Source organism: Leptonotus elevatus, chromosome 14 (genome assembly GCF_054856555.1).
Source record: "Leptonotus elevatus isolate MCC_2025b chromosome 14, RoL_Lele_1.0, whole genome shotgun sequence".
Lineage (NCBI taxonomy): Eukaryota > Metazoa > Chordata > Actinopteri > Syngnathiformes > Syngnathidae > Leptonotus > Leptonotus elevatus.
In genome coordinates, this window is record NC_141252.1 from 1,679,452 (window position 1) to 1,703,635 (window position 24,184).

The 24,184-nt window shown below is 43.1% G+C and overlaps 1 protein-coding gene across 1 annotated transcript; it reads left to right on the forward strand.

Moving 5' to 3' along the window:
• Positions 1-466: 466 nt before the first annotated feature.
• Positions 467-24,124, forward strand: sos2 (son of sevenless homolog 2 (Drosophila)). Its single transcript, XM_086095467.1, has 23 exons — positions 467-1,395; positions 8,305-8,430; positions 8,503-8,634; positions 8,712-8,876; positions 9,467-9,673; positions 10,726-10,869; positions 10,971-11,081; positions 13,097-13,195; positions 13,283-13,410; positions 14,842-15,497; positions 15,769-15,850; positions 16,413-16,535; positions 16,853-16,965; positions 17,543-17,765; positions 17,835-17,954; positions 18,024-18,186; positions 19,396-19,513; positions 19,590-19,762; positions 19,850-19,966; positions 20,736-21,000; positions 21,095-21,136; positions 21,224-21,324; positions 22,733-24,124. Exons 1-23 carry the CDS (start codon positions 1,312-1,314, stop codon positions 23,225-23,227), a joined length of 3,987 nt encoding a protein of 1,328 aa, XP_085951593.1. The 5' UTR covers positions 467-1,311; the 3' UTR covers positions 23,228-24,124.
• The last annotated feature ends 60 nt before the right edge of the window (positions 24,125-24,184 follow it).

Below are 24,184 nucleotides of genomic sequence, written 5' to 3' on the forward strand. Positions count from 1 at the left end.
GTTGGAAATAAATGTAGGAACTACGGTATCAAACTACAACTAATCTACATCCATGTACGGTTTAGGTTACTATTTTGTTGTTCAATTTTGCAATCTATAGCATTGTAAATTGTAATTGAAATATATGTACGATTTTTTTTAAATCTGGCATTTAAACTTTTTTTATGATAATACCACGTGTTTCACGTTAAATGTGATTTAAATGCATTATATAGGTCTAAAGTTATTATTAATTTAATTTACTGGGGGGTGGAATAAAAAAAAAACTATTATGTAACGAGGCAATTAAGTGAAAGTTATTTAATCAACCATGCATATTGTAAATATCACGTTTTCTTGTTTCGTTTTGTTTTTGTGGGAAAGATGTCACTCATGTCAGCCTTGTTTTGATTTTGCTTGCCTAATTAATATGAAGGACGCCGGCAGGCGGCCCGACAGCGCGAGCGAGCGGAGTTGACCCGAACGAACATCTTGACTTCCCAAAGCGAACCAAAAACCATCCCGGCTGGCTGCGCCTCCTCCTCCTGCGCCTCTCAGCTCACACAAGACGTTCCCCCGGCGGAATTTGACCGCGTCGCCGCCGCCGAGCCACCGAACTTCTCCGCGTTGGGACTACCGCTGTACTACTTTTTTTTTTTAGGGGGGGATTTTCAACGCTTCCAAGCGGGAGAAGATGTCCGCGTGTGACGGCGGAGAAAGTGTGCCTTGTTTGTCGGAGGCCAGCGGCGGCTGTGCTCCGCCGAGCTAGCTTGCTAGCGTTACAGGTGTCTTCTAAGGCGGCCAAAAAACGACCGCATTTCCATTTTTTTGGCTCGCTATGGGGCTTCTTCGCCCCCAATGACGCCACTTTATTCAACTTAACGTGCCTGTAATAGTTTTTAATCGGCGAGGGTGTCGCTTAGCCACCTTGTTATTAGCCGTTAGCTTCCGAGTTAGCCGCCGTGCAGTGTTTACACCGAACGGTGGGCTAACCCCCCTCGTTAGCAGCCGAAGCTAACGAGTGGACCCCGGGGCTGCATGTGCTTTATATACCGAATGTAGCTCGCTTTTCACCGCCTTAACAAAAAAGACGTCCCCGCCGCCCGGGCTAGCCCAGCCTGGTTCTCGTATACTGTCCAGTAGAAGCCAGCCGGCCGCGTCGGACGTACGGACGGACTCTTTAGCCGTGCCTGCCGCCCTGGACTGACCCACCCACCCACAAAAGGGGGCTAACTATCCGCCGGGGCCGATGCTGACAGTTCGGGCCGGAGCACGGCAACGCCAGGAGCCGCCACCATCACCACCATCACCACCACCACCACCGCAGCAGCGATGCAGCCCCAGCAGATCTACGACTTTTCCAGTGACGAGAACAGTCACAAGTGGAGAGGCCTCTTCGTGCAAGCTCTACGCAAGGTAAAGAACAACAACTACAAGAGGGTCTTCTTGCAATAATTCTATCAAACTTTTGCCAACCAAAACAAACACTTGCATTGATTTTTCGGGGGGGGGGGGGGTGTTTCTGTGCCAATTGTAAGATTTATGCCGTTTGTTTATTTAACCAATTTATTCTCCAACATGTGGTCATTGTGATCATGTGGATGTGTCAGCACATCACCAAATGTCACAAAAAGTAGGTGAGGCATTCTAAAAGCGCACCTATTAGAGTTTTTTTAGCAATCGTTTTGGCCGATTCCGAGTTGATGCCTTTGCAATGAAAAAGAAAATTCCACTTCGTAAAGATAAGATGTAGCAAGTGTAAGAAAGTTATTTTTTACTGTTTGTTTGACTCATTTACGCAGTCGGTTTGGTACATGAGAATCACCTTTTGGGTTCTGTTGATTATGTTCTCCTCATTAAGTTAACTTTACCAGCTATGGTTGCAAATTTTAGATCTTATTTTTTATTTATTTTTTTAAATATCAAACTCATGATTAAATAAATTAATCCGTGATGTAAAAAAGGTTTTAAAAAGTACCTTTTATAAGTAACTTAAACTTGAGTAATTCATTACTCTACACAGACGGTAATATTATAAAGAAACGTATTACTTTCAAATGCAAGTTAACTAGTCATATGAAATATGTTACATTTTGGAAGTAACTTGCCCAACACTGTACAGCGCAAAAGGAAATGTTGAAAGCAAATTATAACTAACTACATAGTACATTTTGTAGAGTCCATTTTACTCTAAAAATAGTCTATTTGATCCCACTCTAAACAGAGTAAAATTTACACTTGGAAGAGATTAAAGTATTCAGAGTCAATTTTACTCAAGATTTTTTAGTGTACGAGAGAATTGGTCTCTTCCATGATAAAAATCTAGTAATGTTTTTTTTCATTCAGAAATTCATATTTTACTAGTTGATTAAAAAAAAAAAAGAGTTGAGGAACGAGTGCACGACCTTCAGCTTGAGAGAAAGCCACTCTACCACCTGAGCAATGCCACAGGAGATCAAAAACAATGAGGTACGAATATTCCAGCTAACAAGCGATATACTAACACACACTAGGGGTGGCATGGCTCAGGGACAAGATTGGGGGAGATGGTTCTCAGTCCTGTTACTACGTCTCCTGTAGCCTCACGATCCACAAGTGGATGAATACATTTTCTTGAAAACGTCTTGGGTGGTGGCCCGCCCAAGTATTAACATGGTGTGGGAAACACTGCTTTTTGTCCTTAAAAAGAAAAACAAAGACACTATAGATCAGAACAAAACAAGATGTGGTTTTTTTTAACCATAAATTTGACTCTGTTTAGAGTGGGACCAAATAGACTCTTTTTAAAGTAAAATGTACGCTACAAAATTTACTGTGTAAAATGCAAAATCCAAAAGTATTAATAACCTCGATGGATCTCAGTTTAGTTTCAGTTTATCTCCTTTATGAACTGCATTTTTATTAGTATTGGCGCTACTGGCCCTAAATTTACTCTCAATGCCAAATGTTGCCGTATGGCACAAGTAAGTTGAAAGGCCAAGCTCCTTTTTAAAGGAGGGCCAACAAGCCATGCGTGGTAGCATCACAGCAACATCCAAAAGCTGCTGCCACGGACGTCCGAAACAGACTAAGCGAAAGTGAGAGCAGGCGATGTGGCTGTCGCTTTGTCTCAACTTGTTACGCAAGCGCTGCAGGGAAAGTCTGTCACACAGAGAGAGAGGGACACACACACACACACACACACACACACACACACACACACACACACACACACACACACACACACACACACACACACACACACACACGCAAGAGCTGTTTATGCTCTTGACCCTATGACACCCTCTTTTTCTTCTTCTTTTTTTTTTTTTTTTTTTGCTTACAGGCGCTTAGCTTGGCCACATCCACACAAACGGTTATTTTTTTTTCCACACGATTTTTAGGTCAAAAGTAGCCATTGTCACCTACAAATGATGAAACACATTTTTACACTTATGTATGTAGTGAATCTATTTGAGGTAAATAAAAAATATATACAGTAGTAAACATTTAATATAATGATGATTGTAAAAATTTGTGTCTGGCTTTTCACCAATGATGGCAAGCCTCCATGTCACTCCAAACGCATCGCACGCCGCCGGCTGATGACCGCGTTTCTGTCTCGACGTCGGCACGCTCTTGTGCTTGTTGCGTGCCGTCCCGGCTATTCTGGACGATGGCGGCGGCTCGTGTCGGCCGCCGTGTAAAGAGGGTTCATTTATCCACTGACACGCCGTCGTTAATGACAACTGTGCATTCCCGGCGTCTGCCCTTTCGCTGGCATCAAGCGTCGCGTCTACGCTTTCTCATTCCTTTGCCGCGTTGGGTTCACGGGCCTGGCCGGCTAACGTTTCAGGCTACGACTTGGTCGGGTTGCAAGCCTGCTTAGTTAACAGCTTGACCACCATTTTCACACACTGATATACAGTGGGGAGACCCTTAGATACATTCATGTAGTTTATTAGGCAAATTATTATTAGCATTAGCATCCACAGAAGGCGGACATTTTGTCATATACTTAATTTGTTTTGACAGAACATTAGTCTGACACCTATGAGCACCAATTTGTGCCATTTTAAAAAGGTAATATTCAAGCTTTTTCAACATCATGCATGCGCCACCAATGCCCAGCTGAGTACGAAGAGCCCTGACTGTTTTACTCTGACTGCACCTGTCAGCTTTTATCTTCCCTTTATACTCCACAGTTTCTTTGGGTAGGGGAGGGGTGGAGTGTTGGAGGGTGCCATCATGCGCGTCCCCACGCAGTAGCGGATGTGTGGCCTTGTGCTAGCATTAGCCTGTGGCGTTAGCTAGCGTACGACACTGCACGCATGAGCAGCTAGCGTTCCACACTTGGGATGCTGCAGTTACGCTTTGGGCCAGAGGTGGCAGTGGCGAGTAAAAAAGAGACAAACTGCATGAAAGACCCTTTAAAGAAATGCCTTTTAAAGCATTAGTATTTATGAAAATTGTCATGAAATAGGAATGGATTTAATAATGCGATATAATGTTGATTGAGATCTTATTTCTTTCATATAATCAAACACATCCCGGGTCAGATTGAGCATTATTGTTTGTTTGACCTTGATTCGATAGACACTGCGTCCCAAGACTTTTGTCCATATAGCACATGACATCACGAATGCTCCTAAATTGCGTTGAAGCATCTCCATTATTGCGATTTTTATTTATTTATTTTTTTTCATTTGTGTCGATGTGTGGCGTGATGGCGCGCGTGTGTTTGAACCTGCGCGTGTGCCTCTTGTCTGCGAGTTGATCTCTGCCCCGCGCTTTCCCCAGACAGTCTGCTCGTAATGGCCGATGATGTCATGGCATGATTCACAAACAGTGACACATGCTTGGCTTTAATAACAAGCCCCATCCCCCCCACCACGCGCGCGCGCACACACACACACACACACACACACACGAGGGTGTGCACACACACAACCTGCAACCTGAGCCCGATGTGGCCCCCCACATACACAGCCCAGTGAATAATCAATTGAATTAGAAATGTTAAGCTTATATCAACACTGTCCAGTTGCTATTGTAGATCCCAGCCTTTGTTTTCCTTAACCACCATTTTTTATGTTCCCAAATGTTGGAATAAAACTAAAATAGTACTGAATGGAATGTCATTTAGATGGGCAAAAGACATATTACGTACAATCTGAACAACTGTCATGTAAACAGTCCAATGGGATTAGCCAGGCTGTGTCCATTCTTCACACGCTCTGTCATGATGTAAATGAGTAGCGATGATGTCATTTTCACGCTTGCAAAAGGCGGCGTCCTCTACCAGAGCTTTGATTTTATTTGATTTTAAGAGAATGTTTTTGTTCTTCTTGCTGTGTTTTGTGTGTCCATCGCATCTCTTTTGACGGTGTCATCCTATAATAAATTCTCTTTTAGAGGAAAACTGTGTGCACGCTTTAAATGTTTGGAGAGTGACCGTTTGGGTTTTTCCGCTAGAGCATGCGTTTTCTTTTTTTGGTGAACTTTTACTTGAAGTCGGTTCCCTACTGTCAGCTTTTCAGAGTTGCAAGGAACAAATGACAGCATCAATGTTTGTTTGAGTCATGCCAAGACGCTCAATCAATAAAAGAGGAAGCATTTCATTTGAAGTTATTGGATTATAAATTTTGAATGAGCAGTTACTAAAAGTAACAGCTGTAATGGCAAAAACTTTTATTTTTTTTAAAGTGTTTTATATTTAATTGTTAATACTAGCATCAATGTATTTCAGTTTTGTTTTTTACCTTTGTTTTTTTATTTTTTGAATTGTGGGAATTTTTGTATTGGTCTTATTTTTTTCTACTTTTTACATATATATATATATATATATATATATATATATATATATATATATATATATATATATATATATATATTATAGTCATTTCTGTGATTTAATATTCCTTTATGTAGGATTGTTTTGTTTTTTTACCCTTGCATTTATTTTTTACTTTTTTGGCCTTCTCTTTTTATTTTATTTGAGTTTTTTTTTTGTTTTTTTATGTTTTCTATCATTTGTAGTATTTTTGTATCATCTTCTGTGACTTTTTTTCTTCATTATTTCGGTGATGAATTATTCAAGTGACTAGCATTTAGTGCTGTGCACAAATGGGCGGGGAGTTAAATTGAGTAGCGAATTGCCCTTTTTTTTTTCTTTCTCTTTTCCAAAAGAAAAAAAAGAGCGTAGTGAATTGCCCGTTAAAAACGAACGGCAATTCATAATTTTCCCATTCGAGTCAGAACACGTCATAGCATATTGTCGTCAGAGAGGACTGTTTGGCTCGTCCTTTCTTCATACGTCTGCCCCGTTTGCGCATGCGTAAAAGCGACGTACGCGCAACATTTGAATGTATGACCGGACGCAATTATGGGAATATTTGGCCGGCTAACGCCGTGCTAGCAACAAACAAAAGTGATAGTAGTGCAGTGTTACAGCCAAAGCTCTCGCGTGCTCCTCCTGAGCTCTCATTCCGTCTTTTTTTTTAATTTTTTTTTTATGCATTTGAATTCCAATGAATTCATTCCTGTCGCTGTCTGGCGGGGCGTGCGGAGGGCTTGTTGGGGGCGTCGGTCGTTGACACGTGTTGCACGCGGGCCAACAATTCGGTGAATGGAGCGCAAGGGGGAAACCCCGGGTGGTTGTGCGCCGCCGTGACTCACCACTCTCGGCGTCCTCTGGAATTTGGTCAAATGCGCGCGTGCAGCCTCACAGGCCTGATCTCATAGCCTACTTCTGCTTTTAAATATATAGCTTGCTATATATATATGCCAAGTGCGTGTGTTTCTAAGTAGAGGTGTCTTATTTCTAGTCGGTCTTGTGAGAGCGTGCATCTACTGACGCACACAACAACCAGGCTAACTTGTGACTTCTGATTTTTCCACTTGATCGGCTCAAAGTTCACGACACGAGTAAAAGGAAATGTTATTGTTTTTTTTTTAAACTTTCAGATCATTTGCCATTTAAAAAAATTAATACATTTTGTTACCAGTCTCGCTCAGCTACACCTTCCTCAGAGGGGACTTTCTGCGCGCTGCAGCATCGCCAGTCAAGTCAGAGCACAGGAATGCTCCGCGCCGATGACGTCGGCCTTTTTAAGTCTTGGCGCTCGCATTCCTTCCTGCAGGGCCTGGCTTTTGCCTTCCTGGTGGCCTACTTTGCTACTCTACTCTACCTCATCGTTTGGTGTCCACCTGCTCGGGCCTTTCTTGCCCCCAGGATCCCAACTGACTGCATTCCGAACAGAGGGCTCGGCCCCATATACGGCATGTTTCGGGAGCGTGTCTGCACCTGAGGCCCCGCCCTTTCTTTATGGCTCACTGTTGACGTTGACGATCAGCTAATTGTGCTACTTTTAAATGCTGCTGCGCTCTAACCTACTGTAGAAGTAATCTAGTGGTAGCATGACTTACAAGTTTAATTTGTTCTGTGACCAAGCTCGAAATTCAATTCACTCAAATCAATGTTTCCCATTGAAGTAAATTGAATGGCTATTAATCCGTTCCACCCCCCCCCCCCAAAAAAAAAAAACACCAACATTTTTTGTTACATTTATTAATGAAGAAAAAAAACGCCCTCCATCGAGGTCTTGCTGTTGTGGGGATTTTTTTGTGTGTGTGCATTTTGGTCTAACTCTCCTGTATTTTTTTGGGTGCACTCGATGATGTAAATTTGAAAGAAACAAAAAAACACAAGTACTGCATTTCAGCTCAGTAGTTTTTAGTAGAATTGACAACATGACTGACATAATAATCAATTATTAAAATAATTTTTTGCAGGCTTGAGCTAAATAGTTGGTACATTTTTAAAAAACTGTAAACATTTTAACAAAAAATACAAATTGCAATCATCTGTGTCGAAAATAGTATTGTACATAATGCTTCTGTGCTCTGGCCGAAACGTGACTGTGCCCTAACCCTGTTGTTTAACTTAACTCTTAATTCATGAATATTACTATATTGCATATTATTTTAAATTGTGTTTATTATATCATTATTATCATTAATATTATGAAAACACGATTTGCTATAGAACAAATGAAGGCAGATTTAGAATCACCACAAAAAAAATTATGCAGACGAGTTTGCTTGCATATCTGATTAAAAAAGAATTTTTTGTAAAAATGTAGTATCGGCAGCCTCCATGAGTCCCCGATACCGTAAAAAGAGGCTGATACGGATACTTGGTGTCAGTATTGACCCATCCTTACTCACCATAATCCGGTCAGGGGTGTGTTATATAATTACAATCGGCTCGGTGAGCCAATAATCGGTCTCTAGCGAGCTAACATATTAGCTTGCGCTCATGTCCCCGCGTTGTCATGTGTTCAGGTGCAGAAGCAGGTCCACCCCAACCTCCAGGCCAAGGAGGACGCCCTGCAGCACATTGAGGAGCTGATCCTGCAGCTGCTCAACATGCTGTGTGTGGCGCTGCCTCGCTCCGTGCAGGACGTGGAGGTAAAACACCCGCCGCCACGCGCCGCCGTCTTTTTAACGCGTCATGCTAACGTTTCCCGCGGCGGTCACCAGGAGCGAGTTCAGAAGACCTTTCCCCACCCGATAGACAAGTGGGCCATCGCCGACGCGCAGTCGGCCATCGAGAAGCGGAAGAGGAGGAATCCTTTACTTCTCCCCGTGGACAAGATACACCCGCTGCTTAAGGTTAGGGGAAACGCCCCTTCGGTCATGATACGCGTTTAAGTCAAGCGCTTACTCGTCATTTCTGCTTTTCCCTGCAGGAGGTCCTGGGCTACAGAGTGGACTATCACGTGTCGCTGTACATCGTGGCCGTTGTCGAGTACATATCGGCGGACATTTTGAAGTTGGCAGGCAACTACGTGGGCAATATTCGGCACTATGAGATCAGCCAGCAAGACATCAAAGTATCCATGTGTGCCGACAAGGTGAACTTTTTGAATCTCTTCTTAAAATTATTATTCTTATTCTTAATCGATTAACTAATTCACTCGCAGCCATTTTCACTAAAGCAACCCCCTTCGCTCCCGGCTGTTTTACTGGATTTTGACTGATTTTGCAAGGCCCACAGAATATTGTGCTCTATTGCTATAAAACATGAAACTTACCAAGTTTCATAATTATTCACAAATCTGTTTAGAACTGTGGGGAAAACAGCTTTTTTCCAACATGGCTCGGGTTGATCTCTTATACTCTGCTGCCACCTGCTGGCCGTTTTTGTAATAACTACCATTGCTTTAACCATTCTCTGCAGTTCTGAGGCTGTATCAAAGCTTTCTGTGTGCTCTAGCATAAAAAATATATAAATACGTTTTTGGCACCATGGTAATATTTGAAATAGAACGTATTTAGATTTTTTTAGGAGCAAATGAGTTAGTTTGCTTGCTTTTTTTTCAATGTGTGTGTGCGAGTCATTTTTTGTGTACGTGAGGGGTTTAAAAAATGGATCAAAATCATATCACAATCATTTACTTTACATACTTTAATTTTAACGTCTCCACATGCTTTGGCGTCGCAGGTGCTGATGGACATGTTCGACCAGGAGGACGACATCGGCCTGATGTCGCAGTGCACGGACGAGCCCTCCACGTCAGGGGAGCTCACGTACGACGACCTGGTGCGGCTGGAGATCGCCGAGGAGCGCCAGTACCTGCGCGAGCTGGACCTCATCATCAAAGTGTTCCGTCACCACTTCCTGTCCAACTCCAAAATCTTTACACCGCGGGTAAGTGAGGGCGCGCGGGACGCAGTCGCTACGCCAACAACACGGACCACTTGTAATTCGGTTTACAGGCAGTAAACTTTTCCAACTTAGCATTAATTCCAAACGCATTTATGCCAAATCCCATGTAAGCGTATTGAAGGATTACACGCTGCCAAGCAAATGAAACCCAAACAAGACTTCTCCAGTCAGCTCTTACTATATTTTGAAGGCGTGAATGGAAAGTTGGGCCCTCCGCTGCGGCTTTTACATAGTTGCTCTTTTTTGGGTAATTTGTGGCATGGCTCGGCTGAGGAGGCCCTTGTGGAATGTGTAGTATGTTATTATGTTGAGACAAGAACGGCATCTGCGAGGAAGGTCTCGCCAAAATAACGGCAATTATGTCTGCCCGGCTCGCCTGCCTGCCAGTGAAAAATGATGCCGCTGCTTCTTCTGCTCGCCTCAATGTTGTTTTTAGCATAGCCCTCCCTTCCCTTTTACATAATACTAATGAAGCTGGCATTTTACCAGAAGAACCAATAAAAGATGCATTGTAATGAGAAAAAAATAAAAATGTAACAAAAATAGAAATGTCTTCTTTTTTTTATTTTTTATTTTTAGAAAGGCCATTATTGCTGGAATAAAAAAAAGAAAGAAATTGGGGTTAATTCCCGCTCATGCATTTCATTGTGTGCCAATTATATACAGATTTTTGAAATTTGCACAAATAGTGGCGGTTGACTGTAATTATTTTACATTCATTCGCGGTTTCATGAAACCTAATTTGAATCATAAAATCAGTTTTGATTCAACCAGACCACACAAATTGTTCCACCGTTCTTGAATTGAAAAGCCTTTTATCGGAGAGAGATATATCCCTAATATACTTTATATGTATAATTAATTTGTGCTAATAATTACAAATAATAGTAAATAACAGAATAATTCAGTACATGGAAGAACATAATAATGGTTTAATAATTTGTAGGGCTATATATCTACTAATATATAAATTCTCTAAATGTAAAAGGCCGTTTTCAATTTGTTTTTAACGCCCCTTGTGATTTGCCGCTCAGGATGTGGAGGTGATCTTCAGCAACATCCTGGACATCCACGAGCTGACGGTGAAGCTGCTCGGCTTAATCGAGGACGCCGTGGAGATGACGGCGGACGGCAGCCCACACCCGCTGGTGGGCAGCTGCTTCGAGGACCTGGCCGAGGTGCGCTCGTTTCCCACGTCACCGTGGAGGAAACGCGTCCGCGTGTACTTGTGTTTGCACGTACGGTACGTTGTTAAGGTGGTTCTCCGCTGCTTTTGCAGGAGCAAGCCTTCGACCCCTACGAGACGCTTTCCCAGGACATCCTCAGCAAAGACTTCCACGAGCACTTCAACAACTTGATGGCCCGACCCACCGTCGGCCTCTACTTCCAGGTACGACCTGTGCTTGCTCGGTCTCAACTGCAATTTTCCCAGAGGAAATAATGGATATGGAAACAATCCATAAAAATCTTTACCAACTTTACTGCAATACTTTATAGATTAAAGGTGACATTTTCAATGCGGTTACTGACTTTCTTTCAATCTGGTCTTGCAGCTCACTGCGTGTTTTTCCAAAATAAACCTTTTATGAGCCCCCCCAAAAAACACCCTGAAAAAGACAATAAAAACACTTTTTGCACGGAGGTAAAAGTCAGGTCACTCAGTCTATTTGTTCCTGTGGCGCTTTGAAGCCGGGCCGGGCCGGATCGGGCCGCCTGCTGAAATTCCTCCCCGTGAGGATTTCGCGACATATCGGGCGTCCTGTGTACGGTTTATTCACCGCAGCCGCATTGTTTTTTTTGGACATTCCTCATAAGAATAGCACTGAATCGTGCTCGGAGGCTGCGGCCAGATCCCACGAGGCTTGACGCCAACGTAACATCCACCTCTTGTTCACAGGCATCCATTTTACGCAGTCACACCAACACTCCTGTCATTCCCATTACGAGAAGTAATGCACGAGTAAAACGGGCAAAAGAGAACACAAAATGTGCACAGTTGACACAAGCAGGATTAATTTCATTAAATAAAGTCAAAGTCAAAGTATTGTGAGAGAATCACAAAATTACATGAGAATGAATATCTAATCTTATTACAGGGAAAAGTTGCAATCCCATGAAAGTCACAATATGACAAAAATAACGGTGAGAATTTTTTTTACAAAGAAAAGTTTCAATGTCAAGGAGTAAAATACCTAATTTGGGGAGAAAAAGATGGCAGTGTCATGAGAATAAGGATGTAATTTTACAAGGAAAACATTCTGAAAATAATCGTGGACTTGTCTTAACTTCAGTGTGTAAGAACTTTATAAATTTTTTCACAACTATCAACTCACTCAAAATGTTCTTATTTGAGGTATATTTTGTTTGTTCTGCATGTCATTCCAAATCAGTGAAAAATTATTAGGCCTGCTAATGTCATATAGGGCACTATAATACCTAGTGTAAGTGGAGATTGGTGATATTACAATTTAAAACTACAGTCGATTTGCACATCCACCCCCCCCCCCCCAGTATTTTTCACATTTTGAATTTTCATGTTTTTTTCACTGGGATATTTCCCCCCCTTTTTAGCCCAGGGAGAGAGAAAAAAATCCTGAATCCTATTGTCCCTTTTGTGAGGGTTTGGTGCGGTTCTTCCACACTACATGCTTACCTGCTCAAATTTGGAAAACCTAATATTGACCAGGTCCAACCTAGAAATATAGGATGGGACTCGTCGTCCATTTTAGGGACACTGAGGCTGCTGTGCAGACTGCCGTGGATCCGTCACCACGAGCGTATTGATTGTCCATCAGGGCAAGAAGAGATTTAAATGGATGCCACCATGGTCGCTTCTTCTCCAGTTACCAACTCTTCCCTCCCCCGCTCACTCTTTACAAACATGTGGAAAAAGACTCTACGTCTTCTCAGTTTTGTTGTGAATGATTCCTTACCAAACGCACCTGCACTTGAATGAAATGAAATGAGGCATACGCAACACAGGACAAGTCCAAACGCATGCCCGCTATCTTCTTTAGAAGTTGTAAATAACTGGATGAGAGTCGACATGTTTGTGTTTGCGGGAGGAAGCAATGAAAGTGTGTTTTCGTTTTGCCCCAAGTCGGTATAACAGTGGCCACACAACAAATTCAACAAAATGAGAATCCACAGATGTGAAGGGGGAAAAAACAAATTTTTAGTAAAAACAAAGGTGTGGTTTTTTTTCCTGATACAGTAACAATAAGTTCAACATGATTTAGGCAATTATCCTCCCCCCTCCACCCCCCACTTCTGCCTCTCGCGGCGGCCATGCCAGTTGTCAATCTGACCTATCTATTAAACGTGACCCTTGAACACAAATATTTGCCTGTCCCCGTGCTCGTCACTTCATGATGTTAAATTCTTGTTTTCGTTCATTTTTTTCAGTCTGTAGCAGAAGGCTTCAAAGAGGCCGTTCAGTACGTCCTTCCGCAGCTCATGATGGTGCCCGTGTACCACTGCATGCACTACTTTGAGCTCCTGCAGGTACGCCCATTTGACATGCACTAATAGTGGCACATGAAGCAAGTTGTGATGTTTTTGTTTGTTTTTTTTGCCCCATTGACTGTACAGCAACTTCAGGAGCGCAGTCAAGACCAGGATGACAGGGAGTTCCTGAAGCAGGCCATCACAGCGCTGCTCAACCTCCAGTGCAGCGTGGAGCGCATCTACGCTAAGCAGCAGCCTCGGCGAAAACCCGGGTATGTGCCAAACGATATAAACAAATTAGAGCTGTCAAACGATTACACTACATTTTTAATCAGATTAATCACGTCTTAGAATTTTGATTAATCGTGATTACATTAATTTCTGGACTATAAGCCGCTACTTTTTTCTGTCGCATTCGACCCTGCGGCTAATACAAAGGTGCGGTTTATCTTGCATCAGATCACAAGGGGGCGCACTATAAAGGAAGCGCAAGAGCGCCAGGCAGAGCAAAACAAGCCAAATCAGCCCAAATACAGTAGGAGAGACGGAATGGTAAAGAAAGTAGCGGGAACCTGGTTCGGTAATATTAAAACACCTGTGCCTTACAGTCGGGTGCGGCTTATATATGTAACAAACTCAAGTATTCCCCACATTTAGCTAGCGCGGCGTATAGTCAGGTGCGCCTAATAGTCCAGAAATTAATGTAATCGTTTAATTAAAAATGCTTTTTATCAACATTTTTTGCCTGCCAAATTTGAAAAGCACCTCTTTATGGGTTAATTCTTTTCTTCCTCCATTTAATGTTATAAGGACGTCTTCAACATTTTTTATGATCCACCGCACTCATCGCCCACTTTCTGTAATCAGTTAATTACTTGCATAATTTAAAATGGGAAAAAATGACCACAATATTGTTATTGAATGTTAAGGCTACTCACGATTAGGATGATCATCAGTTTTTTGGTGCAAAACAAGAAATTGTTTAAACCAGGGATGGCAAACTGCGGTCCTCGAGGGCCGGAGTCCTGCAGGTTTTAGAGGTTTCCTTACTCGAACTGCAGCTGATTCCAATTAACAGGATCGTTATCAGGCTTATGCAGAGCTTGCTGATGAGCTGATCATAAATCAGCTGTGTTGAAGAAGGGAAATATCCAAGACCTCCAGGACTCCGGCCCTCGAGGACCGGATCTCGCCATCCCTGGTTTAAACGTAAAAAATATTCAAACAAATAAATTTTGTTGAAACACTATAATTATGCACATTTCTTTTGGACCAAACAAGATTTATTAAATTTGACATTGGGTAAATATATACGTACTTTCAAACAACTCAAAATTAGTATTTATGATTGTTTATTTATGTTTATGCTAATTTTGTAATTATGTAGTGTAATAATTGAAATTGTAATTGAATTTCGATTAATTGCACAGCCCTACTGAATGTCCTACGCAAACATTTAGTAAACGCTTAATTGCATGTGTTGATCTAACTCAACCTGTGCTACCTTTAGCGTAAACCATCCGCTATCAAGCTGAAGGATCATCTGCGGTCACTAATTTAATAGTGTGATAATTTTTTGGTGATTAATTAATCAATGAGTTAATGCTTTAACTTTGACCGAACTAAAATAAATCCATAAAATATTCATGACTGCATTTTGAATGTGTTGTCTTCTGACTTGTGTCCTTACCGATCCCCCGCAGTGAGCCCATGTACCGCCTGTACAGTCGGCAGGTTCGTAGCAAGCAGCTCGCCATCAAGCGCATGAATGAGATCCAAAAGAGCATCGACGGCTGGGAGGGCAAGGACATCGGCCAGTGCTGCAGCGAGTTCATCCTGGAGGGCCCGCTGCTGCGCAACGGCGCCAAGCACGAGCGCCACAACTTCCTGTTCGACGGCCTCATGATCAGCTGCAAGGCCAACCAAAGCTCACGGCTGCCGGGCTCGGGGAGCGGCGCCGAGTACCGCCTGAAGGAGAAGTTTGTGCTGCGCAAGGTGCGCATTGTGGACCGCGAGGACTCGCCGGAGCTGCGGCACGCCTTCGAGCTGATGGGCAAGGACGAGAACTACGCCGTGTTCTGCGCGCGGACGGCCGAGGAGAAGGCGGCGTGGATGGCGGCGCTGGTGACGCTGCAGTACCGCTCCACGCTTGACCGCATGCTTGACACGGTGCTGCAGCACGAGGAGCAGGCGCACCCCCTCCGGCTGCCCTCGCCAGAGGTTTACCGTTTCGCCGTGCAGGACTCGGAGGAGAACATCGTCTTTGAGGACAAAGTGCAGAGCAAAACGGGCATCCCCATCATCAAGGCGGGCACTGTGGTCAAACTCATAGAGAGGCTCACCTACCACATGTATGCTGGTAAGACATGCCAGCATGCCGTAAAACGGGTACGCCATGGTTATGTGTTTTATACACAAAAAATAAATCATCAAGCAAAAGCAGAACTCGCCAAGGCCGAATGACAAATGACAAGGTAATACGGTTCCACTCCAGTCCTGCGGGTGGCAGTAGTCTTAAATAAAAGTAGCGGATTATGTCACACTACAATATTAGCTCATACAGCTGTAATATTGGGTATTAGCTAATTTGCATATTCGTTTTTCCAAACTAAATTCTTTGTTCCTTCCAGACCCAAACTTTGTGCGCACTTTTTTGACCACGTACCGATCCTTCTGCAAGCCTCAGGAGCTTCTCACGCTGCTGATTGACAGGTACTCTCATCTCTTAAAGGGGAAGTCAACCCCCCAAAATATGATTGACTATATGTTCTATGCAGCCCCACTAGTCTTAAATACGTTATTCTGGTTAATATTGCGTTAGTGGAATATGAGTTAAGCAGCAAAATCCAGCTGTTTTTAATCCATCTCAGGGGGCGGCCATTTTGCCACTTGCTGTCGACTGAAGATGACATCACAGTTGCTCAGGTCTCAGGTAACAACCAATCACAGCGCAGCTTCATAAAACAGGTGCGCTCTGATTGGTCGTCGCTTGAGCATTGAGCAACTGTGTTGTCATCTTCAATCGATAGCAAGTGGCAAAATGGCCGCACCCTAAAATGGATAAAAACGGCTGGATTTTGCTTCATAACTCCTATTTCACAAATGTAATATTAATCAGAATGTCATGTGTAGACTAGTGAGGTCACATATAACATATTATTGTCAAGAAAAGTTTAAGATTAACTTCCACTTCAAAAACATTGCAAAATCTTACCATTGTTGATGTTATTGCCTCCATGACATTCAAACCCACTCCCTTGCCGTGTGTTTTTAGGATCGAAATCCCAGAGCCGGAGCCCACGGAGGAGGACCGGCAGGCCCTGTGGAATGGTGACCAGCCCATGGCGGCCGAGCTCCAGAGGTTCCGGAAGGAATATGTGCAGCCGGTCCAGCTCAGGTAAGATAGCTGGTCAAGGATTTGGGGGAAAACGGTTCAAATAAGACTCTACAGCAGACATTTGCAACAAGGAGCAGTTTTTGGTTTGCAAACTAGGCCAGGAAATTGGGTCATACGTTTGATAAAAAAACAACTAGATTTACTGTTTTATTAAATACGCTAAAGCCTTTGGAATTAAAATAATTGCTGTCTAACTGTATTTCCTTATAAGGAGCGACAGAGTCAAAGGCAACGAGCCTCGGACTGAAGTGCACAATAATTGGTCGTGAGGATCTTTAGGGCTAATCGGTCAGTTCTGCTCTGTCTTTGTTCCGCAGGGTTCTCAACGTTTTCCGCCAGTGGGTGGAGCATCATTTCTACGATTTTGAAAACGACCCCGAGCTGAGGACTCGCTTAGAGGAATACATCACGAGCAAAATCCAACTGCGAGGTCAGGCTTCCTGCTTTAAAGGAGAGATAATAAAACAGTTCCTAAGTTTCTTAAAGGGATGCTTGACTCATTGAGCCGTTTGCAGCTGTAAGAAAATATTTTGTCTAACATCATTATTTTTCATGTACAATTAATACTTTTAAGAAAAAATGTCACTTGCTGTCGAATGAAGATGACATCACACATGCCCAAGAAACAGGTCATTTGCAATCATGGGTTAGTTTGCTAACATCACATCACATGACCAAACTCAGAAAACAGGTGAGCCGTGATTGTTCGTTAGCTGTTCCCTGAGTTCGTGTGATGTGATTTTCATTTGACACAAGTGTGTGGCAAAATGTGTTTTTGATCAAATTAATAAAAAAAAAAAAAAAAAATTTACCGCTGATAAGGCAAGTATCCCTTGAATACTCGGGCCCGACTGATTTTTCTTCTTCTTTTTTTTTAGGCTGATTTGATGATTTTTTTAGCAGAAAAAAATTCAGATAACCGATTTATTAAAAATAAATATATATATATGACTTAAAATAACAATTTTTTTGGGCCCCAGCACTCACACGTTTGCTTTTCACCACAGGCAAGTCCATGCGTAAGTGGGTGGAGTCCATCAACAAGATCATCCGGCGCAAGCTGCAGACGCAGTCAAACGGCGTCAGCCACAACATCACCTTCGAGAGCCCGCCCCCGCCCATCGAGTGGCACATCTGCCGCGCCGGCCAGGTGGACTCCTTTGAGCTAATGACCTTGCACCCCATCGAGATCGCCCGGCAGCTGACCCTGCTGGAGTCCGAGCTCTACAGGTGAGTGTGCGGCCGTCGAACCGGGCGGGGAAAACGGCGGCTGACAGCAAATCCCGCCTGCGTCCGCAGAGCCGTGCGGCCGTCTGAGCTGGTGGGAAGCGTGTGGACCAAAGAGGACAAAGAGAAGAACTCGCCCAACTTGCTGCGAATGATCCGACACACCACCAACCTCACGCTGTGGTTTGAGAAGTGAGCGCCACGCCAAACAAAATTCCTCTTTGTAGTAGCGCCCAAATTCATTGTGTAAATGTGTGTCAGGTGCATCGTGGAGACCATGAACCTGGAGGAGCGCGTGGCGGTGTGGACGCGCGTCATCGAGATTCTGCAGGTCTTTCAGGAGCTTAACAACTTCAACGGCGTGCTGGAGGTGGTCAGCGCCTTCAGCTCGGTCCCCGTCTACCGCCTGGACCACACCTGTGAGGTGACTACGACTGTAGCCTGGGGATAGACCGATTAACAGCCGGGCCGATTATCGGGATCTCAATGAGCAGAAGTGCTTGCGACCGTAGCGAATTGAGGATTTTCATCAAGATTTGTAAGATGTTCTGTGGGGTTTTTTTTTTTTTTTTGCCGCAAAGACATTTCGAACATATTCAGGTAATTTTCCACTGTCTGCGAAGATCTTTTGAAACCTTTTACGAACCCTGACGAAAACCTCAAATTAGCGACATTCGCATGCATTTGTCGCTCAGGTGAGACACAGCGAACTTTTCATTTATGGATTTATTTCAATTTCAACTTTATATTAAAAAATGATGCTGACATTGGGAACTCCCTACACTTTATTTATTTAAAAAAAAAAAATAATAAATAAAATTAAGAAATTATTTTTGAAATTTTGGAAAACTTTATTTATTGTAAACGAAGTGACGAAGAGCTTATAAGGTCAAAAGTATATGAAATATTTATAATATCAGCAATGTTATTTGCACTATTTTGCACCGTACAGTAGTGAGATTTGAGATCTAGTTTTAACATGTCTTTGTTTTAATTTCAAACAAAAACAAACGATACAGAGAATTCTCGGGGTTATCAGAACCTTTTATAAAGTTAACACAGTTTTGAATTGATCTCTTATCAGCTGTCAGATTTATAAATAATTTTTAAAAAGGCGGATGCTGATATTTGTCAAAATGCCGGATCTCAGCACCAAAAATCAGCCGTGATTCCGCATTTCACATTAGATTAGCGATTAGCATTAGCGTCCCCATCCTCTTCTATTCTCCGTTGTTGCATGCTTAGCTACTCCTCGTCCGCCTTTCGTGACAGAGCTACTTGTTAGAAGACTAGCTCATTTGCCACCATGGAGGTTCGTGTTAGTTACTTAGAGGTGGGGTTCCACACAGTACCGCTCATAACTGCCACCCATACACATGGCACAGAATGAATTAACTCGTTAACGAAGATGGGTAACTGAGTGACTTGGTAAATTTGGGGAATAAGAGCGCTGTTAAAAAAAAAAAACCTGACATCACAATTCCCACCTGAAAATGCTAAATAGTTCAACCATATCACTCGATGCTTACGATATTTCCACTAAAGACTCCTAATGGATTAACGGAACGAGTAGCCTAATCATTGTCAATTGTATTTCCCCAAAATGGCCTCATTTGACTGTGCTCGTGTGCAGGCCATACCAGAGAGGAAGAAGAGGATCCTGGAGGAGGCTATGGAACTGAGTCAAGACCATTTCAAGAAGTACTTAGCCAAACTCAAGTCTATCAACCCACCCTGCGTGCCTTTCTTCGGTACGTCCGCCGCAAGGCTTCCCATCCGCAGCGTTTGCCACTTTGAAGCTAAAAGCGTGACTCCTCCTCTCCTCAGGGATCTACCTGACCAACATCCTCAAGACGGAGGAGGGCAACCCGGACTTCCTGAAACGCCACGGCAAGGAGCTGATCAACTTCAGCAAGCGGAGAAAAGTGGCGGAAATCACCGGCGAGATCCAGCAGTACCAGAATCAGCCCTACTGCCTTAAAGTGGAGCATGACATCAGGGTTGGTTGGATTGATTGATTGATTGACAATTAAAACAAAACGTGTTTTGGAATATTTGGTGTTTACATCCTTGTTTTGAATCCTCAGAGATTCTTTGAGAACTTGAACCCGATGGGAAACAGGAGCGAAAAGGAGTTTTCTGACTACTTGTTCAACATGTCCATGGAGATCGAGCCCAGGAACTGCAGACAAGCGCCGCGATTTGTAAGCCACCACACCCGCCACCTTATTTACATTTCTAACCTTACATTCTGTACATCTGTTGGCTATATAAAAAAAATACCCTAAATGTCATTCTTTGACCCTGAAATTTGACCCTCAGACTAGAGATAAACCGATGATCTCCCAGGGGCAGTAGCATGTCTTCAGAAGTTAAATTAAAAACTGAAGTAAATAGTTCTCTATTGTTTTCTACAGTAAATAAAGTTTTCTAAAATCAAATGAAAATATATGAAGTACAGCGTTCCCTCGCTATAACGCGGTTCACTTTTTGCGGCCTTGCTTTATCGCGTATTTTTGTGTGTGCAATTTTGCATGCATTTTTCGACAGTAATGTACCTAAAATTTATGTTTATTCAAGTTTTTTTGTACATTGAGAATGTTTAAACAAGAAGAAAAATGTGAGAAAACGTAAATGCCTCGATTAGAAAAGTGTATAAACTGTTTATAATAAATGTAAAACATGAAGCTAACTACTTTGCGGATTTCATTTATTACGGGTATTTTTTTAGAAACTAACCCCAGCGGAGAACGAGGGAACACTATATTACTTTTTCTTTTTTTTTTTTTCTGAACACTGAAAAAAAAAATCTATTAATGGTCGAAACCGATATTCGTCAAGATGGCGAATATCGGTATTGGCCCCAATAATCGGTCTATCCCTATGACGCATGCACCTGTCGGTCTTGGAAGAGTCATGCAAAAATCTGGAAGCATGAAAACCGCTTAAGTTGTGGTCTCCTCCCGATCTCAGCCCAGAAAGACCAACTACACGCTGAAATCGCCGGGGATCCGGCCCGTGCGAACGTCTACCTCTGGCACCCTGAAGGGCCACCCGGTGCCCCTGGAGAGGGAGCCGGCCCACAAGATCACCTTCCGGAGCATCGCCGAGACGGACGCCGAGACGCCGGCGTCCGTCTCGGTGCCCACGTCACCCAACACGCCCACGCCGCCGCAGTCGGCCTCCTCGGACCTCAGCTCGGTCTTCATGGAGCACGATCTCAGCAGCTCCTACGGCGGTGCGTTGGGGGGGGGGCCTGCGTGGAATTCGGGGGGTTGTTTCAGAAATGGACAAAAGTCAGTCTGACCTCTCCTTTTTTTGGGATCTTGCAGGTTCTAACTCCATTTTTGCTCCGGTTCTCTTGCCGCCTTCAAGTGAGTTGGGTTTGAAACCTTCAAACCATGGAAAAGTTGTTGTGGTTTGTGTTTACATCTTGTTTTTCTGTGCACGCTTCCTGTCAGAGTCCCACTCGGTGTCATGCGGCAGCCTCCACCAGCTAGGGGAGCGCCTCAAACCGCCGCCACTTCCGCCTCGAAGGAAGGACACCATGTCGGAAAGCAAAGTAAGGCCTGACACTTGTTACGTCGTGTGTGATGGAGCCTTCAAGGGTCCACTCCAAAGTCATTTAGCGCTCGATAGCAAGGCTCCAGGCTGGTTCTGTTACTTGGAGCGTACCGGCTCCTGACCTGAAATTTTTGGAGCGCAAGTTGTCAATTTAGGGGGCACACACTTCAAGCTGACTTGCAAAACAAATGTTCACATTTCCACTAATTTTTCTCCATTAATGATGTGTGCTGATGTGTAGAGCAGACGTTTTTTAGCAACAAAAATATTCAAGAATGATACAACATGCGTGAGAAGATGAAAATTTTACTTGCACTTTCTCATATTTTAGTGGCAAAATGCCAGCATTTCCAGTCGTCTGGAGCCCTGTACATCGGAATTCTTGAATGATTTCATTTGAAAAAGTCTTTACTGACATTTAAATGAAAAAAAATCTTCATAATAAAATGTTTCTTTTGAAAGTATTTATTAAACATTAAAAGCCATTTTTAATCCTTTACTATCTTTCTTCTTTTTTTTTAAAGTTTAATTTATCAATTTAAACAACAACTGTTAACATGTAATTTATTTCAGCCTGTATTATCATTTTAACACTTTGTTCAAATTTTTTTAAATAAATGTTCAAATCTTTATTCAAAAACGTGTATATAAAAATGTCTATATTTCTGAAATATTCTTAAATCTTCCAATTTACATTTTATTTACATATTTATTTATTTTATCTATCTAAGTGTAATATTAAATCTTGAGAAAAATGTTATGAAACATTTTTCATTAGTTTCATTTTGAAAATATTTATATTATATCAATATTAAACTTTTACTTTTATCAAAAAAAAATTTTGATTTTGATCATTAAAATGTCTACTACCATTTTAGGTTTTTAAATGACAAAAATGTATTGTGATTTTACTTAATGTAAAAATATAATGTATTATAAAAATGTTATTTAAATCTTACCAAATAAATAGAAAGAATTTAGGTATTTTATAAAGGATTTTTCCCCTAATAGTTAAATAAGTAATTTAATTCTTACATGAAAGTAGTTTATAAAAGTAATCCAGTAATAAATTAAAATGAATTAATGTAATTAAAAAAAAATTATAAACATGTAAATTAAAATGTTATTCAAACATGTTTAAAATAATGAATGATAAATCATTATAATTTAAAGGGCTATCAAAAAATAATAATTTACCAATCAGATAAAAATGAAAGAATTGTGTTGTTGGACAAAAGTTTTTTTTTGTGTGTGTGTGCATTTTTAGGGTCTTAGTTGAAGTAAAAATTAATAAAAAGTTAAAAGTAAAGAAATACTATGTAAATATTCATGAAGTGAAAAAAATACAACAGCAACTAAAGCAAGTGTTGTTGAAATGTGTTGTTGTTTTTCTCACGTGTCATCAGAGCTTTCGGTCGGACAGCCCCCCCGCCATCCCGCCGCGACTGCCCCCGCCCCTCCCCAGGACGCAGCCGCGGACGCCGGGCTACAGCGGCCCCCTGGACGGCCCCCTGCCCAGCCCTCCACCGCCTCCCCCCCGGGACCCCCCCCCCGACACGCCGCCGCCCGTGCCCCAGCGGCCCCCGGAGATCTTCATCAACTACCCGCTCAACCTGCAGCCCTCGCCGGTGGGCCGCTACCACTGGGACTTTGCCAGCTCGCCCGCGTCGCCCAACACGCCGCCCGGCACGCCGTCGCCGCGCGTCCCCCGCCGGGGCTGCCCGCTCAGCGCCAGTCAGAACAGCCTGTGTCCGCTGCCGGCCCCCGTGGTCGCCGCCCCGCCCGTGCCCCCCCGCCACAATTCCAGCCCACAGTTGCCCAAGCTGCCGCCAAAGACGTACAAGCGGGAGCTGCTGCACGGCCTCTCGCTGGTGGAAAATAGCGCCTCGGGGGACTCGTAGCCACGCCTTCTTCTTGGCCAATGCCTCTGTGCCAATCAGAAGCCAGCGCTTGTTTTGGCCACGTCCGCCTCACGGTTCCAAGTCTGCATGTTGTCCTCCATGCTTTCTTCCCACAACACGTGTATGTTAGCTTCATTGGAGACTCCAAATTGGCCATAGTGGATCTTGACCTGTGATTGGATGGCGACCCATCCCGGGTGCACCCTGCCTCTTACCTGCAGTCAGCCTGGGATAGGCTCGAGCTGACCCACCACCGAATGAGGGCAAGTTTTTTTACAAATTGGATGGATGGATTACCAAGCTCCTCTTTAGCAGGAAAATGGCCTGGCAAGTAACATCTTGCCCCAGTTGAGGGTGCCGGGTCCCAATCTCAGAACTGGGATTTTCTCCGGCTACTCGGGCTTCCTCCCACATTCCAACGACATCATCGAAGACTTGAAAATGCCCACCGCATGAATGTGAGAGCGAATGCTCGTCTGACTAGATCTGTGATTGGCCGGCGACCAATCCAGGGTGCACCCCGGGTCTCGCCCGCTATCAGCTGGCATGAGCTCCAGCTCATCCGTGACCCTCATAAAAACAAGCACTATAGAAAATGGATGGATGGCGAGTTGGTTGTCTATATGTGCACTCAGTTTGGCCAAAAATAACCCAATTATGGTATGGGTCGAAAAAGGACCTACCGCTGCTCGAGTCAGTTTGTCCCAATTTAAATTTTTGTGTACTAAACAATCGAGTTTTGGGGGTGGTTTTGTATTTTTGGTTAAAAAATAAATAAATGTTGGGTCGAATGGACCCAAGCATCAGTAAACCCTTTTTGTCACACATAATTGAGTTATTTTTGACCCAGTATTGTTTTTGTGTTGTTTTTTTCCAGGGGGGGGGCAAAACAAGCCAATTTTTTTTTGGGGGGGGGGGGGCTTGTTTTATGCAACAAAAAAAAAGAAGTTTGGGTCA

What these genes read in the sequence shown, in the direction of transcription:
- sos2 (XM_086095467.1), top strand. Translation starts at nt 1,312, where the DNA reads ATGCAGCCCCAGCAGATCTACGACTTTTCCAGTGACGAGAACAGTCAC. An exon ending in TATCCATGTGTGCCGACAAG is followed by an intron (nt 8,877 to 9,466) that starts GTGAACTTTTTG and finishes TTGGCGTCGCAG; the next exon opens with GTGCTGATGGACATGTTCGA. An exon ending in GCCTGGACCACACCTGTGAG is followed by an intron (nt 18,187 to 19,395) that starts GTGACTACGACT and finishes GCTCGTGTGCAG; the next exon opens with GCCATACCAGAGAGGAAGAA.